At 50.0% G+C, this 15008-nt stretch overlaps 1 protein-coding gene across 2 annotated transcripts in view; it reads left to right on the top strand.

Annotated features, from left to right (window-relative positions):
* The window catches only part of IFT172 (intraflagellar transport 172), a 40169-nt gene that overhangs the window by 9323 nt on the left and 15838 nt on the right, over positions 1-15008 (top strand). For both annotated transcript variants that reach the window (XR_010027303.1, XM_063153311.1), the window contains exons 11-28: positions 79-240; positions 1955-2008; positions 2521-2624; positions 3245-3330; positions 4096-4208; positions 7118-7285; positions 7600-7736; positions 8530-8637; positions 9147-9231; positions 9536-9628; positions 9943-10020; positions 10392-10640; positions 12238-12316; positions 12704-12824; positions 13161-13305; positions 13378-13467; positions 13866-13963; positions 14191-14326. Coding sequence is in view for 1 of the 2 variants with exons in the window: in XM_063153311.1 (XP_063009381.1) it covers positions 79-240; positions 1955-2008; positions 2521-2624; positions 3245-3330; positions 4096-4208; positions 7118-7285; positions 7600-7736; positions 8530-8637; positions 9147-9231; positions 9536-9628; positions 9943-10020; positions 10392-10640; positions 12238-12316; positions 12704-12824; positions 13161-13305; positions 13378-13467; positions 13866-13963; positions 14191-14326 (2106 nt within the window). In the remaining variant the exon portion in view is untranslated. The remainder of the gene's footprint in view (positions 1-78; positions 241-1954; positions 2009-2520; positions 2625-3244; positions 3331-4095; positions 4209-7117; positions 7286-7599; positions 7737-8529; positions 8638-9146; positions 9232-9535; positions 9629-9942; positions 10021-10391; positions 10641-12237; positions 12317-12703; positions 12825-13160; positions 13306-13377; positions 13468-13865; positions 13964-14190; positions 14327-15008) is intronic.

Here is a 15008-nt window from a genome sequence, read left to right as displayed (position 1 = left end):
GCCTGATCTTCCACAGGGCAAGAAGTCTGTGCTGTTCTCTGTGCATGGCCTCACATTGCTTTTCCTCCTTTTCACTAGGTCATTGTGAAGAACCTCTCCACAGGAACCCGAGTTGTGTTGAAATCCCAGTATGGTTATGAGATTGATGAGGTGAAGATCTTGGGGAAGGACAGGTACCTGGTGGCCTATACCTCAGACACGTTGCTGCTGGGTGATGTCAGCTCCAACAAGCTCAGTGAGGTACTGGAAAATGGGTGGCATTTCTGGAATGTCAGATACTTAACTTCATAACTCAGAGGATATGATTTCTGCATGGGAACAATCCCTCTTTCCAAAGAATCATAGAACAGTTCAGGATGGAAGGGGTTTGTTATCAAACTTACTGCCCAAAGGGAAGTCAATATTAAATTCAGATTTAATTGCTTTAGTCCTCTATTCCAGTGCTTTACTGTACTCATAGAGGAAAGCATTTTTCTAAGTCGTCTTGGTATTTTGACTGCTATTTTATCATCATTTTTCATCCTTTCACTCTGCATCTGCCAAAAAAAGCCTGGCATCACTGTATTAGAGGTTTCCTAAGCCCTCCCTTCTCCAGGCTGAAGAAGCCAAATTCCTTCAGCCTCTCTTCACAGTGTGAGTGCTTCTTGATGGGCAGTGTGCTGAACTTGCTCCAGTTTATCAGTCTTTCCTGTACATGGGGGCCCAAATCTGGATCTTTTACATGTATATATTCCAGATGTGAACGTACAAATCTTAGTGCATTTGAAAGAAACAAAATAAAAAATCGTCAGAAAATAGTTCATGGCTGTTTTCCCACAGCTTATGCCAGTGCCATTTCTGGTAGCAGACAATTCACACAAAATTGTCCATCCCCTGATCCTCACAGTGCACTGACTGCTGAGGCTGGAGAATGTGGGCAATAGGCTTATGTCTAATAAAAGCATTAAACAGGCCTCAAGGACGTATTTGCTTTGTTCACCAAGTTGAACACATACCTTTAATTAGACTGATGGTGAGCTAATTAATCTCTCTTGGAGCAGGAGCTCTGACTGGAGGTTTGTGCTGGAGAATGCTGATAACTTGGTAATACAACTGAGAATTTGGCCAGAATGAATCTCCCAGCTTTCTCTACGTCTTACTGCACTGAGTTTTTCTTTCAATTACACAGCTATACTCAGAAAGAGCAAGGCTGTGAGATGTTCATTTGCTCTCTTGCTGTCTGACTGGAGTTCCTTTGAGGCAGTAAGTTGGAGTTTGCACTCAGTGAGGGAAGAGGACTGCTGTAGCCTTGGCTTTCAGTGTTCTGCTCCTCTGGTCATTTGTCTGTTGTTACCACAGCAGCTGTTGTATTATCCAGTGCTCTATGCAAATTTCCAATCAGTTCTTCCCCCACTGGCACTGTGCTGATGAGCCATTGCTAGAATGACTCTAAAAAAAGGGAGTTCAGCTACATGTGGTGAGGAGATTCTGCTCCCACAAGTGTTAGCAGTGATTCTGTGGCTGTGATTAACAGAGGCAAAGGATCTGTTTGGGTGCTTTTTAAATAAAGCTGGTCTGGGGAAGGTGGAGAAGGGCTTGTGAAGGATAGGATAGGATAGGATAAGAATAGGATGGGATAGGATGGGATAGGATGGGATAGGATGGAATAGGATGGAGTAGGATGGGATAGAGGGAGTACCTTGTTCCCATAAAGGCCTCTTGTTTGGAAGGCAGTGATGTACTATACAAAGAGAGCTGGAGTCTGAAGCTGAGTCTAAAGAGAGGAGAGGACCGTGTGGAATTTGCAAGCTGGGAATGGCTGAAAAGCAGTGTTGGCAGCTAAAGAGATGGGTTATGACCCATTGTGCAGTGTAAGTCATGCTGTCTGAGGGAGCCAGAAGCTGGACAGAGGAGCCCATCAGGTGCAGCTGGTGCTGGTGGGGCTGTCAGCCTCACCCCTGGCATTGCTTTGCAGGTGGCCTGGCAAGGATCCGGGGGCAATGAGAAGTTCTTCTTCGACAATGAGAACGTGAGTAGGATGGGACAGAGTGCTCCCCATGAATGGTGTGTGGAGCTGTGTGTGCATCAGCAAGAAAAGTGTCACCTGCATTTGTGGAAAACCCTGTTTCTCAGCAGTTTCTGGATTTAGCTTCTTCATGCAGATCCCAATCTGCTTCTTCCCTTTTCCACATGCCAGGTACAGAATAAACTTGGTGTGTGGACTGATGAGTTATATAAGTGATAACCCTGAAGGAGAGAGAAGCAATAAAAGATCAGTGGCCAGAGAGGGTGTTAGAGATACAGAATACAGCTGTCATGGGGACAGCTTGACTCCTGCAGGACTGATAGGCCCACAATTAAAATCCCCAGCCTTAAGGGAAAGCTGTCAGTCACAACAAAAAGGCAAGAACAGCTCCTTAGTCATCCCAGAGTATTCAAATTTAGATTTGTGTGCAGCAGAGTTCTTTCCTGCACCCTTCACTGGTAGGTGTGAGTGTTTCTGTCGTTCACTCTGTAAGTGAATTCCCCTCTCACCATCAGGTCTGCATGATTTTCAATGCTGGAGAGCTGACACTAGTGGAATATGGAAGCAATGACATCCTGGGGTCTGTCCGCACAGAGTTTGTGAACCCTCATCTGGTCAGGTAAGGGTTACACCTGCCTGTGTGAGCAGCACAGGCAGTTGGTAGAGTCAGATCAGATATATAACACTGGAGGTGTCCCACAGTGCAGCATGCAGCCCCCAGACACCCACCTCTCACAGGGACCACTGATGGGTTTAGTGCCACCTTACTGGCTGTCAGGTGTTAGAAGCACAGGAGCCTCTTTTCCTCTGATCCTGGTGCAGCCTGCCATGGCTGTTGCTGAACCTCCTGTGCATATTCTCAGGCAACTCTGCATCCAGCTGCTCCTGGTACAGCATCATTAGGGACTCAGTTGCCAGCAGGACCTCCTCTGTCCCTCCAAAATTCTATACCTCATGTTCTGGTTCAGGAGAAGGGGTGATCATGGGCTGCTCAGAGCAATGTAACCAATGTGTTATTGGGGACCCCTGAACCAGAGAGGCAGCTTTGGGGGGAAGCCATGGATCAGAAAGCTTTGTTCTCTCTTGAGGCAGCTATAGCTACTGGGCAAGTGTCACAGGTCAGAGAGCTGCCAGAGGGAACATGTGCTCAGGGAAACTGCAGGGGAGTCAGGGAGGGACTCTGATTCAAATGTGAATTTGGGAATAGTGAAGGTAATAGTCATTCCCTTCAAATCACAGTGTCCGTATCAATGAGAGACAGCAGCGAGGCGTGGATGAGAACAAGAGGCTGGCTTACCTAATAGACATTAAGACTATAGCAACAGGTGAGTGTGACCCTTCTTCCCCTTCCCCTTCCCCTTCCCCTTCCCCTTCCCCTTCCCCTTCCCCTTCCCCTTCCCCTTCCCCTTCCCCTTCCCCTTCCCCTTCCCCTTCCCCTTCCTCTTCCCCTTCCCTGTATTTTGCCAGCCTTCCTCATTCCTTTTTATTTTTTGTGCCAGGCAGCACATCCCTGAAGCTCCTCTGTGATAACCCTGTACCAAGCAGCAGATTCTCAAGTTCCCCTTTGCATTCCTTGTACCAAGCAGCAGATTCTTGAAGTTCCCCTTTGCATCCCCTCTGCCTGGCAGCAGATTTTTGAAGTTCCCTTTGCATCCCCTCTGCCTGGCAGCAGGTTTTTGGTGTTCCCCTTTGCATCCCCTCTGCCTAGCAGCAGATTTTGGATGTTCCCCTTTGCATCCCCTCTGCCTGGCAGCAGCCCACTGGAAGCCAGGCTGTCCTGCTTTGGGCAGGATGGTGCCTGTCATGGACACAGCCATGGGTGGCTGGCACTGTGTCCTGGACCCAGGCTCTGTGTTGCCTGCACTGCCCACGAGCTGTACATGCTCACAGACAGTGGGAGAGAGCTGCTGCTGCTGAGAAGGCTTCAGAATAAAATGTCACTGCTTTTTGGTGTCCATGTCACAGTGTCTGTGCTGAGGGTCTTGCCGTAAACAGGTCCCAGGCGCCCGATTCCCCTGGCACAGCTGTGGGTGCTGAGCACTTTGAGGTACATCAGGTACTGACACCGTTTCCTTTCTTTCCTTCCCCAGTGGACCTTGTTGGTGGCTACAACACTGGCACCATCAGTCATGACAGCAAGATCGACTGGCTGGAACTCAATGAAACAGGCCACAAACTGCTCTTCAGGGACAAGAAGATGAGGGTGAGGCAGCCACCTCAGGCCACGTGGCAGGATGGTGTGTGTGGGGAGAGGTGGGGACAGATATGCCTGAATGGAGGGAGGGAGGTGAGAAGCACATCTGAGACACTCCTGATTTTTTGCTTACTGCTCCTTTGGGGCAGATTGACCATGGCCAGATTGCATGAGCTGGCAGTATTGCATTCGTGAGTCCTAGCTAATGCTGAACTTAGTTACTGGATGTCTTGCTTCATCTCATCACACCTGACAATGAAAATCATGGGTTCTCCTGCAGTACTTATGTCTGTGGTGTTCAAAATCATGTCAGTCAGGTGAAGCCCCAGTGACTGGGAAAAGGAGAACCTTGTACCTATCTTTAAAAGGAGTAGGAAGGAGGACCCTGGCAGCTACTGGCCAGGTAGCCTCACCTCTGGGGCTTGGAAGGTCATGGAACAGATCCCCCTAGAAGCAGTGCTAGGGCAGATGGGGAATGGGAAGGGGATTCAGGACAAGCAGGGCAGGTCATTCAGGACAGCCAGCATGGCTTCACCAACAGAGAGTCCTGACCAGCCCAGTGGCCTTCTCTGATGGAGAGACTCCCTCAGTGAGCAAGGGAAGGACCATGGATGTCATCTAGATATCTGTAAAGCCTTTCACACAGTCCCCCACAACATCCTTCTCTCTCAGCTGGAGAGGGATGGATTTGATGGTGGACTGTCTGCTGGATAAGGAATTGGGTGAACATTCATATCCAGGGGGAAGTGGTCACAGCTCAGAGTCCTGGTGGACATCAGTGACAAGCAGTGCCCCTCAGGGGTCCATGTGGGCCAGTTCTATTTTATATCCTCATTGTGGTACAGAGGGAGGGATTGAGTACACCCTCAGCTGCCTGCAGGTGACACCAGTACAGATTGAGTACACCCTCAGCTGCCTGCAGGTGACACCAGTACATTTTGAGTACACCCTCAGCCTGCAGGTGACACCAAGTACAGATTGAGTACACCCTCAGCAGCCTGCAGGTGACACCAAGAACAGATTGAGTACACCCTCAGCTGCCTGCAGGTGACACCAGTACATTTTGAGTACACCCTCAGCCTGCAGGTGACACCAGTACAGATTGAGTACACCCTCAGCCTGCAGGTGACATCAATACAGATTGAGTACACCCTCAGCCTGCAGGTGACACCAGTACAGATTGAGTACACCCTCAGCTGCCTGCAGGTGACATCAATACAGATTGAGTACACCCTCAGCTGCCTGCAGGTGACACCAAGTACAGATTGAGTACACCCTCAGCAGCATGCAGGTGACACCAGTACAGATTGAGTACACCCTCAGCCTGCAGGTGACACCAAGTACAGATTGAGTACACCCTCAGCAGCATGCAGGTGACACCAGTACAGATTGAGTACACCCTCAGCCTGCAGGTGACATCAATACAGATTGAGTACACCCTCAGCCTGCTGGTGACACCAGTACAGATTGAGTACACCCTCAGCAGCCTGCAGGTGACACCAGTACAGATTGAGTACACCCTCAGCTGCCTGCAGGTGACACCAAGCTGAGGGTGCAGTGACACACCTGGAGGACAGGGCCATCCAGAGGAACCTGGACCAGCTCCTCAGCTGTGCCCATGGGAATCCCATGAGATGTAGCAAGGCCAAGCATAGGCTGTGTCCTGAACCAGTCCCACGGTGAGGGCAGCAGGGGAGGGTGGGCTCTGTTCCTCTGCCCTGTTTGGGTTAGACCCCCATCTGCTCCTTCCAGATGTAGGGTCCCAGCTCAGGACGGACATGGAGCTGCTGGAGCAAGTCCAGAGGAGGCCACAGAGATGGTCACAGAGAGGCCTGGAACACCTCTGCTATGAGGAAAGGCTGAAAGAATTGGGGTTGTTCATCCTGGAGAAGAGAAGGCTCCAAGGAGACCTTAGAACCCCTTCCAGTGCCTAACTGGTTCCAAAGGAGCTGGAGAGGGGCTTTGGACAAGGGCCTGGAGTGAGGGGATAAGGGGGAATGGCTTCCCACTGCTGGAGGGCAGGGTTGGATGGGATACTGGGGAGAGATTCTCCCCTGTGAGGGTGCTGAGAGCCTGGCACAGGCTGTCCAGAGCAGCTGTGGCTGCCTCATCCCTGGAAGTGTTCAAGGCCAGTTTGGACAGGACCTGGAGCAACCTGGTCCACTGGAAGGTGTCCCTGCCTATCCTATGGCAGGGGGTTGGAACAAGATGATTTTTAAGGTTCCTTCCAACCCAAACCATTCTGGGGTTCTATGGTTTCTCCAGCCATTTTGGTACAGACTGAAACAGGGACATTCTTGTTCTCTTTTGATAGGTGTTTCATGAGACTAGCACTGTTCTCTCTTCTGTTTCTCATCTTCTCTAGGTGAGGACAAGGAATAGAGACAGTCTGGGACTTTTCAGTCACAAGACATCATAAACATAGCAAAGTTATGCCATATGTCAGGTTACACCTTCCAAAGTGTTGTGTTAGGTTTGGGGCAGTGTGTTCCACAAACAACTGACCTCTCACCTTATTGGTAGTAGTCATTGCAACAGGGCTGTGCCTGGGATGGAGAGTTCAGCCCAAAATTGCAGAGGAAGGCCCTTCTTGGTCCCTTAGCTTGTTTCCATGAAGGATTTCAGAGCCCATTTTCCTGTTCCAGCTCTGCAGCTGAGAGGCAGCTGAAGTAGCATGAGGCATATTCTGGCTGATATGTGGCTGTGCCGAGCTCTAAGGGAGGCAAGAGTTTGAAATGCTGCAAGGGTTTAGAAAGGTCTTATAGGAGTGTGTAAATAAGTATGAGATTTTAGGATGTGTGTCTTGGAAAAGGTCTCTTTCCTGGTGGGTGATGTCTGTTTCCAAGATGCCTGCTCAGCTCAGGTCCTGTGGTGAGCCTGCCAGAGCCCGGCTGAGCCTGTGCTCCCTCCCTCTGCAGCTGCAGCTCTATGACATCGAGAGCAGCACCAAGACCACCATCCTGAACTACTGCTCCTACGTGCAGTGGGTGCCGGGCAGCGACGTGGTGGTGGCTCAGAACAGGAACAGCCTCTGCATCTGGTACAACATCGACGCTCCAGAGCGGGTCACCATGTTTCCTCTGAAGGTAAAACTGCAGGCTTTGATTGCCTCCTGCAGTTCCTTCTTCTTCCTCACGTGTGTGGGAGTAGCAAGGGTGGTATGGCAGAAGGGAGACAGAAGGGAACTGTTAGTTTCTTCTGGACAAAATACAAGCTCATTTGTCAGCTTTGTGGCAGATATTTCTGGCAGAAGATGGAGCAAGGAGCTGCTTCATGGCTCAGTGCTCACTCATTCAGAAGAGCCATGACTGGCAGAGCTGTTGCAGTGCTGCCCTCACACCCTGAAACCCCCCACACTTCAGATGAGCAGGGGAGTATTGACAGCTGGTCCTCTTTCTAGGGGGATATCGTAGGCTTGGAAAGGAATGATGGAAAGACTGAAGTGATAGTGTCTGAAGGGGTGAACACTGTGCCCTACACCCTGGATGAAGGCCTTATAGAGTTTGGAACTGCCATTGATGATGGGGACTATCACAGGTGAGTGCTGGATGTGCCGGGGGGGATGGCAGGTGGCTCATGGCACATGCCAGGCACCTGGGAATCAATGACCCATGAATGGCAGCAGCACAGCTTTCCAGAGCTGAACTTCAGACTCTCAGCGTGATGTTGCTGCCACGTCTGGCTATAATGAACACCAGAGTCCTTCAGGAGAGATTCCTCAGCTTTTGCCTCCTTGCAACCTTGTGGTTTCAAACTCAGGGAGAGACTGGCCAGTCTGGTCCCACAGACATCAGCAGGGCTTTGCTGAAGGTAGCTGTCAATTAATTGCAGTGAATAAGAGTCTCCAGAGCAGCCAGATGTGCAATGGTGCTTGGGTGCTTTTACTGCTGCCCCTCCAGGGATGCTGGCAGTACCATGGAAACATCTAGGAGCTGTGCAGAGTGAAAATTGACTGCCTCAAGTGCTCATGGCAGCTGCCTGGATACTGCTGACACTCTTAGAGGGCTTTTAAAAGCAACCAGGGAAGAAAACTTCACCTGTTCATAGCACTGTTGTGTCTTCAGAGACTTTCTCAGTGGGGACTTGTATCAGACAGAACACCTTAGATTTGTCCCACACTGCTGCAGCCTTCTGCTGATAATCTGCCTCTAGGTACCTTAGCCCAGGTAGGAATAACCTGGATGTCTGAATTTCCCCCTGCTCTGTCAGGCTCTGTGTTACACTCTGCAGAGCTGGGCACCCAGCTCTGGTTAGGAAGCTCCTGTCTCATTCTGGGATTTTCTTCAGAGGGCTCTTCTGTCACTGAAAGTCTGCAAATCTCTGTCTCAAGGGCTGCTGCATTTTTGGAGACGCTGGAAATGTCCACAGAGACTGAAGCCATGTGGAAGACCCTCAGCAGACTGGCTTTGGAAGCGAGACAGCTGCACATTGCAGAGAGGTACATCACACCTTCATGGCTTCAACATGCTCTTTGCTGAACCGCAGAAACCAGGGTCCAGCTGACGATGTGGCTCTGTGTATGGTCTGGAGTATTCCCTGCATTGGAGACTTAGCTGTTCTCTGTGCCAGGCCATGGCTTTGCCTTTTCACCCCAGCTGGTAGTGCCAGGAACTGGGAACACCTCTGTAGCATAAATGTTTGTTGATGTTGGCCCAAAGCTGTGTGTAGCAAGGACTCACAGAGCTGACAGACATCAACAAGCTTGGGGCACTGCTGAAGCCTGGGGAGGTGAAACATGAGCCTTGGTCATGTTCCTGGATTCCCCCATGGAGCAGGGCCAGAAGGCACATCTGAGCATAGGTCTTGGCAAAATCCTTCTCTTGAGCCAGGGCCGCCCCACCTCTCCCACTGCTGAGCTGAGTCTGCTGCCTGGTTTCTATTTTCTTATCTTGGACCAAAAGTGGGCAACAAAGCCTGGGTGTTGACTAACTGCTTTGCATTTTCCAGGTGCTTTGCAGCTCTGGGAAACATGGCAAAGGCTCGATTTCTGCATGAAACCAATGTCATTGCTGACCAGGCAGCTCAGGAGCATGTAAGTGAAACATTTCCTGCTCCTCGGAGCAGCAGTTTCCCTGTAAACACTCGCACGCACAAGATCTTGTGTGTCCTTGCTCACCAGTGTCATGCTGCAGACCAGTATCTGTTCATGTAGAAAGTGCTAACATTGTCTTCTGTCCAAGGCTGGCCGTTTTATACTGTCCTGGCTTGTCACTGCTGGGATTCTCAATGTCTTTGTTTCTGTAGTGAGCCGGCCTCCAGCTGCAGTGCCCTCTAGAGTGTTCCATTCCAGAGCTGTTCTTTCCCTCAGCACACTGAGCTTGCTGTGTTGTCTGCAGGGTGGGGATGGCACAGACCATTACCTGGTGCGGGCCCGCCTGGCCATGCTGGACAAGAACTACAAGCTGGCAGAGATGATCTTTCTGGAGCAAGTGAGTAAAGGAACAAGGAATGGAAGAGGTTCTGTTTAATGCTGGGTGGGGAGGTGTGTGCCCTCTGCTGGAAGAGGAGAGGAAGATGTTGCTTGTTCCTAGCAGAAGAATTTTCCCCATGAAGTAGAAAAGGTATTCCTTGTTCTGAGGTGTGCAATTACCCTGAGGTGTAGGAAGAGTGTGAGGGAGGATGTATATCCAAATGATGGAGACAGTCCACTTTTCCAAGTGTTTTCTGCACATCTCACCCTGCCTGCTGTGAGAGCTCCTTGGCAGGGTGTCTGCTGGGGTTAACACTTTGCTTTCCAATGCAGAACGCCCCAGAGGAGGCCATGGACATGTACCAGGAGCTGCACATGTGGGATGAATGCATTGTGGTGGCCAAGGCCAAGGTACAGAGTGCTGCTGCACTGGCTGTAGGCTGGTCTTGCTTGGTAAATCTTCTGGTTGGGAGCTATTCAGGGATTCAGGGTCTGTGTTCTTTTCACCTGCCCTACCTTGCTTCTGCTCAGAAGGGCTCCAAGTAGAAGGGAAGGTTGCACTGGTGTAAGTACAGACCTAGCTGAAGCTACTGAAATTGGTTTAGGAGTATCTGTGCTTCAGAAAAGAATGGATAGTGCCCACTGGTACACAGGGCTGGCATTGTAGTTTCTGATAACTGGGCAACAAGAGGCCTGGTGCTGTGAGCAGCTGCTCAGAGCCTGCAGGATGAGCTGGACAATATCTCATCCTCCCCAGGACTCCCAGTTCTGTTTCTCCACAGGGACACCCAATGCTGGAGAAGCTGCGTCGGGGCTACTACCAGTGGCTGCTGGACACCCAGCAGGAGGAGAAGGCTGGGGAGGTGCAGGAGGCCCAGGGTGACTACCTGGCAGCCATCAGCTTGTACCTGCGGGCAGGGCTGCCAGCCAAAGCAGCACGGCTGGCCATGAGCAGGGACGAGCTGCTCACCAACGGGGACGTCATCGACAGGATCTCCTCAGCCCTGATCAGAGGGGAGCTCTATGAGCAGGTGAGTGCCTTCCCTCTGGGCTTCCAGCTTAGGGGCATCATTACCACATCCTGTCACCTGTGAGACTGTATGAGCAGGTGAGTGCCCTTCTCTCTGGGCTTCCAGCTAATGGGCATCAGGGCCTTCCCCATCCTGTCACCTGTGAGGCACAGGGCCACTGAGCTGGAAAGTAGCAGAGGTAATTCTGGGTCAATGAGGTTGCAGTTAACATTTATGAGGAAATCCTCACTGTACCCATTGTACGTGGGTGAGGTCTAGAAATACTCAATAATCAGGAAAAAGATCACATCTGATTGGTAATATATATCCAGAATATAGAGTGTCAGTAATAGTTGAGGAGGCCTTAGGAAGATTTGGAACAGAACAGAATTGTGAATCAAATGGAAAACTTGATATCACTGTGGAAATGTCAGTGCTTCCTCATATCAGAATAAAATGTGGTGTAAGGATGGTCTAAATGGAGGAGTTAAGGAAGGAAAACAAAGAGTTGAAGACTGTCTGTAAAGCCATGCATATCATAAAGAAGGGATGTGATTATTCTCTGTGTCTAATGACACCAAAAATGGGTAACTTATTGTGAGGTGGCAGTTTTAAAACCAAAGGGTGTTTTTTCCATAGCACATCATGTTAATGCAGGAAAGCAGTGCTGAGTCTGCTCAGCATCCTGGCCAACAGGGGCTTCTGGCAGGGGCTTAAGAAATAAGCACCTGCTAGAGGCACTGATTTAAAATAAGCATAAAAAATAAAGAACAGGGCAAGCAAATACAGAGTGGCACTTCCTCTAGTGTGTTTTCACTGAACTGAACTAGGGGTTCAGCAGTTTGAAGCCTGTAATGTACCTGAACAGCTCTACTTCTGTGTTTGAGAGCTCTTGATAGACTTTACTTTTATGAGCTTGTCAAATTATTGCTTGAACCACATGTAGATTTTAAGTTACAATTTTGGCTATGAGTTACCCAGTTCAGTTAGATGTTATGTGAAAAAAAACACTGCTTTTTGTTAGCTTGTTTTATGTTTCCTTTATAAATTACACTTCTTTTGTCTCAATTTATCTTCAGCATTTTCTGGCCATTTCAACACAAGACAACTTTGTACTTTCTCAAACCTGTCATCTTTTCTTAAGCTTTCAGTTGAAAGACTAACTGGAGCTCCCAGCTGCTGGATGTTGTTACCAAAAGTATAAATAGTCCAAGAATTTTTAGACAAATCATGGAGGTAGAGTCTGTCCAAAGCCATTAAATACAATGATGTGAGAGCATCACAACAAAGTCAGGCAGCTTCTGCTGTGCAGGTTGTCAGAGATGGACAGAGAGGGGAAAGGCTGGTATATGCTTGCTCTGTTTTTACAGTTCTTTGGATGTGTGGTGTTGGCACTGTTCAAATGCTGAAGGGGATGAGCCTTTGGTCTTGCAGGATGGCTGTGCTGGGGTCAGGAGCAGGAAGGACAGTGGTCTGGGCTGTCTTTCCTGGTAGTTCATCAATCCCCATGCACTCGGTTAGCTGGGAGGGCAGAGCTGGTGCAGGAGGGCATGGAGCTGGTGGGGTGTGATTACGTGGGGTTGGTGGCTCTGGAAACTGGTTCTTGTCTCTGTCCTAGGCTGGAGACCTGTTGGAGAAGGTTGGCAACACACGAAAGGCTCTGGAGTGCTATGGCAAGGGCAGTGCCTTCCTGAAAGGTACTGTGCTCAATGTGTTCCTCCACTCGTCTCCAGCAGGAGCCCAGCTACTCTGGCCTGGTGGCAGCTTGAAATATTGCCCTGGAGCCTGGAGATGCCTGGGTGCTCTGCAGCTCCCACCTATCCTGTAATTCAGTGTATTTTCACATAGCTGTACTTGCACATGCAGTGCCAGGAGAGTGTCTTGTTCCCAAGCCCGTGGCCATGCTGACTGCAGCAGCAGGGCTTTGACCCAGCTCTCCACAGGGTCTGGGCTGCTGGGGAGCCCATGGGAGCTGGAGTGGCTCAGGCAGCAGCATTGCCCTCCTCCTGTGCCAGCTCCAAGCCCATGTTTGCCCCAAAGCTCCCCGCTGGCCTCAGCATTACAGCTGCTGTGTCCCCTTGCAGCCGTGGAGCTGGCTCGCCTGGCGTTTCCTGCAGAGGTGGTGAAGCTGGAGGAGGCCTGGGGAGACCATCTGGTGCAGCAGAAACAGCTGGATGCTGCTATCAACCACTACATCGAGGCCAGGTGGGAGCAGGGCAAGGCTGGGTAAGCTGCAGGGTGCTGCCAGGGCAGGGAGTTGGTACCTGCAGGAGCTTTGCCTGAGTGAGCCCCACTACACTGCTTAGCAATGCCCCACTTGCTTGTGTGCAGCAGCCATTGATGGCTCCCACATCTCTCACAAGGTCTCATAGTGCTGATTGCTCTTCCCTGCTGTCCCAGTCCTTTCACCCCCCTCAGCACTGCCAGTTCCTCAGCTGCTTTATGCTGAATCAGGCAGCAGAGCACTCTAGTCTCCCTGGCAACGGTGCAGCTGGAGGAGATGCTGCTGCCTGGCTCTAAAGGCTGATGGTTTGGTGCCAGGTGCTCAATTAAGGCCCTCGAGGCAGCTTTGGGAGCCCGGCAGTGGAAGAAGGCCATCTACATTTTGGACTTGCAGGACAGACAGACGGCAGCCAAATATTACCTGAAGATTGCCCAGCATTATGCAGCTTTGCAGGAGTATCAGGTGAGGCACAGACACAGTCACCTCTGCTCTGTGTGTCCCTGGGCTGTACTGAGTGTGGTCCTTTCCTGGCAGGTTGCAGAGGAGCTGTACATCAAGGGAGGCCAGACCAAGGATGCCATCGACATGTACACGCAGGCTGGGCTCTGGGAGCAGGCCCACAAGGTGAGGCAGCAGCCAGAGCTTCTGCGCTCCTCACCCCACTTGGTGAGATCTTCCATCAGCAGGTGGTTGTGCCTTGTGCAGCAGTACCTGATCAGCCAGGACTCTTCCCAAATGCGTGTGCAGGGACATCCAGTAGCCAGAAAAAATCCAGTGTTCCCATCCTGACCCGTCCTGGCCTTGTCCCTCTCACAGCCCTGTGTGGGTGCACCCCTGGCACAAATGGCCTTCTCCAAGAGCTGGTCCTGTGTGCTTGGTGACAGTGACAAATGACTGCCTGTTCTTTGCAGAGCATACAGCACAGATATCTCTGTCAGATGGGAAGGAAATATGTTTTCCCTTCTCCTGTCACATGTCAGGAAATTGCTGTGCATTTCTCCCCTGTGCGTTCCTTTTGGCAGCTGGCACTCAAGTGCATGAGCCAGGAGGAGGTGACAGTGCTGTACATAACCCAGGCCCAGGAGATGGAGAGACAGGGCAAGTACAAAGAAGCAGAGAGGTGAGTTTCCCCCAGTACTGCTGTCAGCCCAAGAGCCCTGGAAAATCAGCTGCAGTGAGGAGAAGCCCTTTGCTGGGTTAGAGGGAGAATTTGGGACTGGGGTTTGGAATGGTCAGAGGAACTTTCTCCACACACGGGGAGCTGAAGCTGGTATTTCAGGATGTGGAAAGGTTTCAGGGATTCGTCTTGTGCTTGGCTGAGCTGTGTGGATGTGCTCGTGTTGCCAGGCTGTACATCACTGTGAATGAACCCGATCTGGCCATCACCATGTACAAGAAGTGCAAGATGTATGATGAGATGGTTTGCCTGGTGGCCAAGTACCACAAGGACTTACTTGGAGATACTCACCTGCACCTGGGCAAGGTGAGTGCATCTCATGGCAGGGGATCAGCTCAACCAAGCAGGGGCAAGATTGTTGTTGTGGACGAGGTTTTGAGATTGCTTAAAAAATCAGTGGCAAGGGTATGAGCAAACATCAGGTTTAATATTAAGTATCAAAGCAGAACAAGTTTGTTGTTGAGATTCACTCTACTACTTAGAGGACAGCTAAGGCACAACAAGGAAAAACTAGCAACAACAAAACCAAACAAAGTGCAGGCAATCAAAGAAGAAATTAACTAAGAACTGTCTGTGGGGATGGGTGGGTGTGACAAAAGACAGTGTGGGCAAAGATAAAAAAGAGCACAGCCTAAAAGCCTAACAGCACTCAAACATAAGAGTACTTTAATTTAACTTACACCTTAAGACTAACAATTTAACATAGGAAAACATTTAACTTACATCTAATTAAACTTATGGCTTAACTGTAACAATCTAACAGAGGAATAACACTTAACAGCATTTAGCCTAACTTATAACTTTGAAGTTATACTTAGCAAGTCAGCAGAAGAGTAACACTTGGCAACACTTAGCTTATAACTTATGTTTAACAACTTTGCAAAAGAACAACACTTCGCAGCATTCAAATAAGTTTATAACTATAATTTAACCTTACTTACAGGCTAACTTACTTAGATATCCAAGATACTGAAACATTTAAGAAAGC

This window comes from Melospiza melodia, chromosome 3 (genome assembly GCF_035770615.1).
Source record: "Melospiza melodia melodia isolate bMelMel2 chromosome 3, bMelMel2.pri, whole genome shotgun sequence".
Lineage (NCBI taxonomy): Eukaryota > Metazoa > Chordata > Aves > Passeriformes > Passerellidae > Melospiza > Melospiza melodia.
This window is presented reverse-complemented; position numbering and strand designations above follow the sequence as displayed.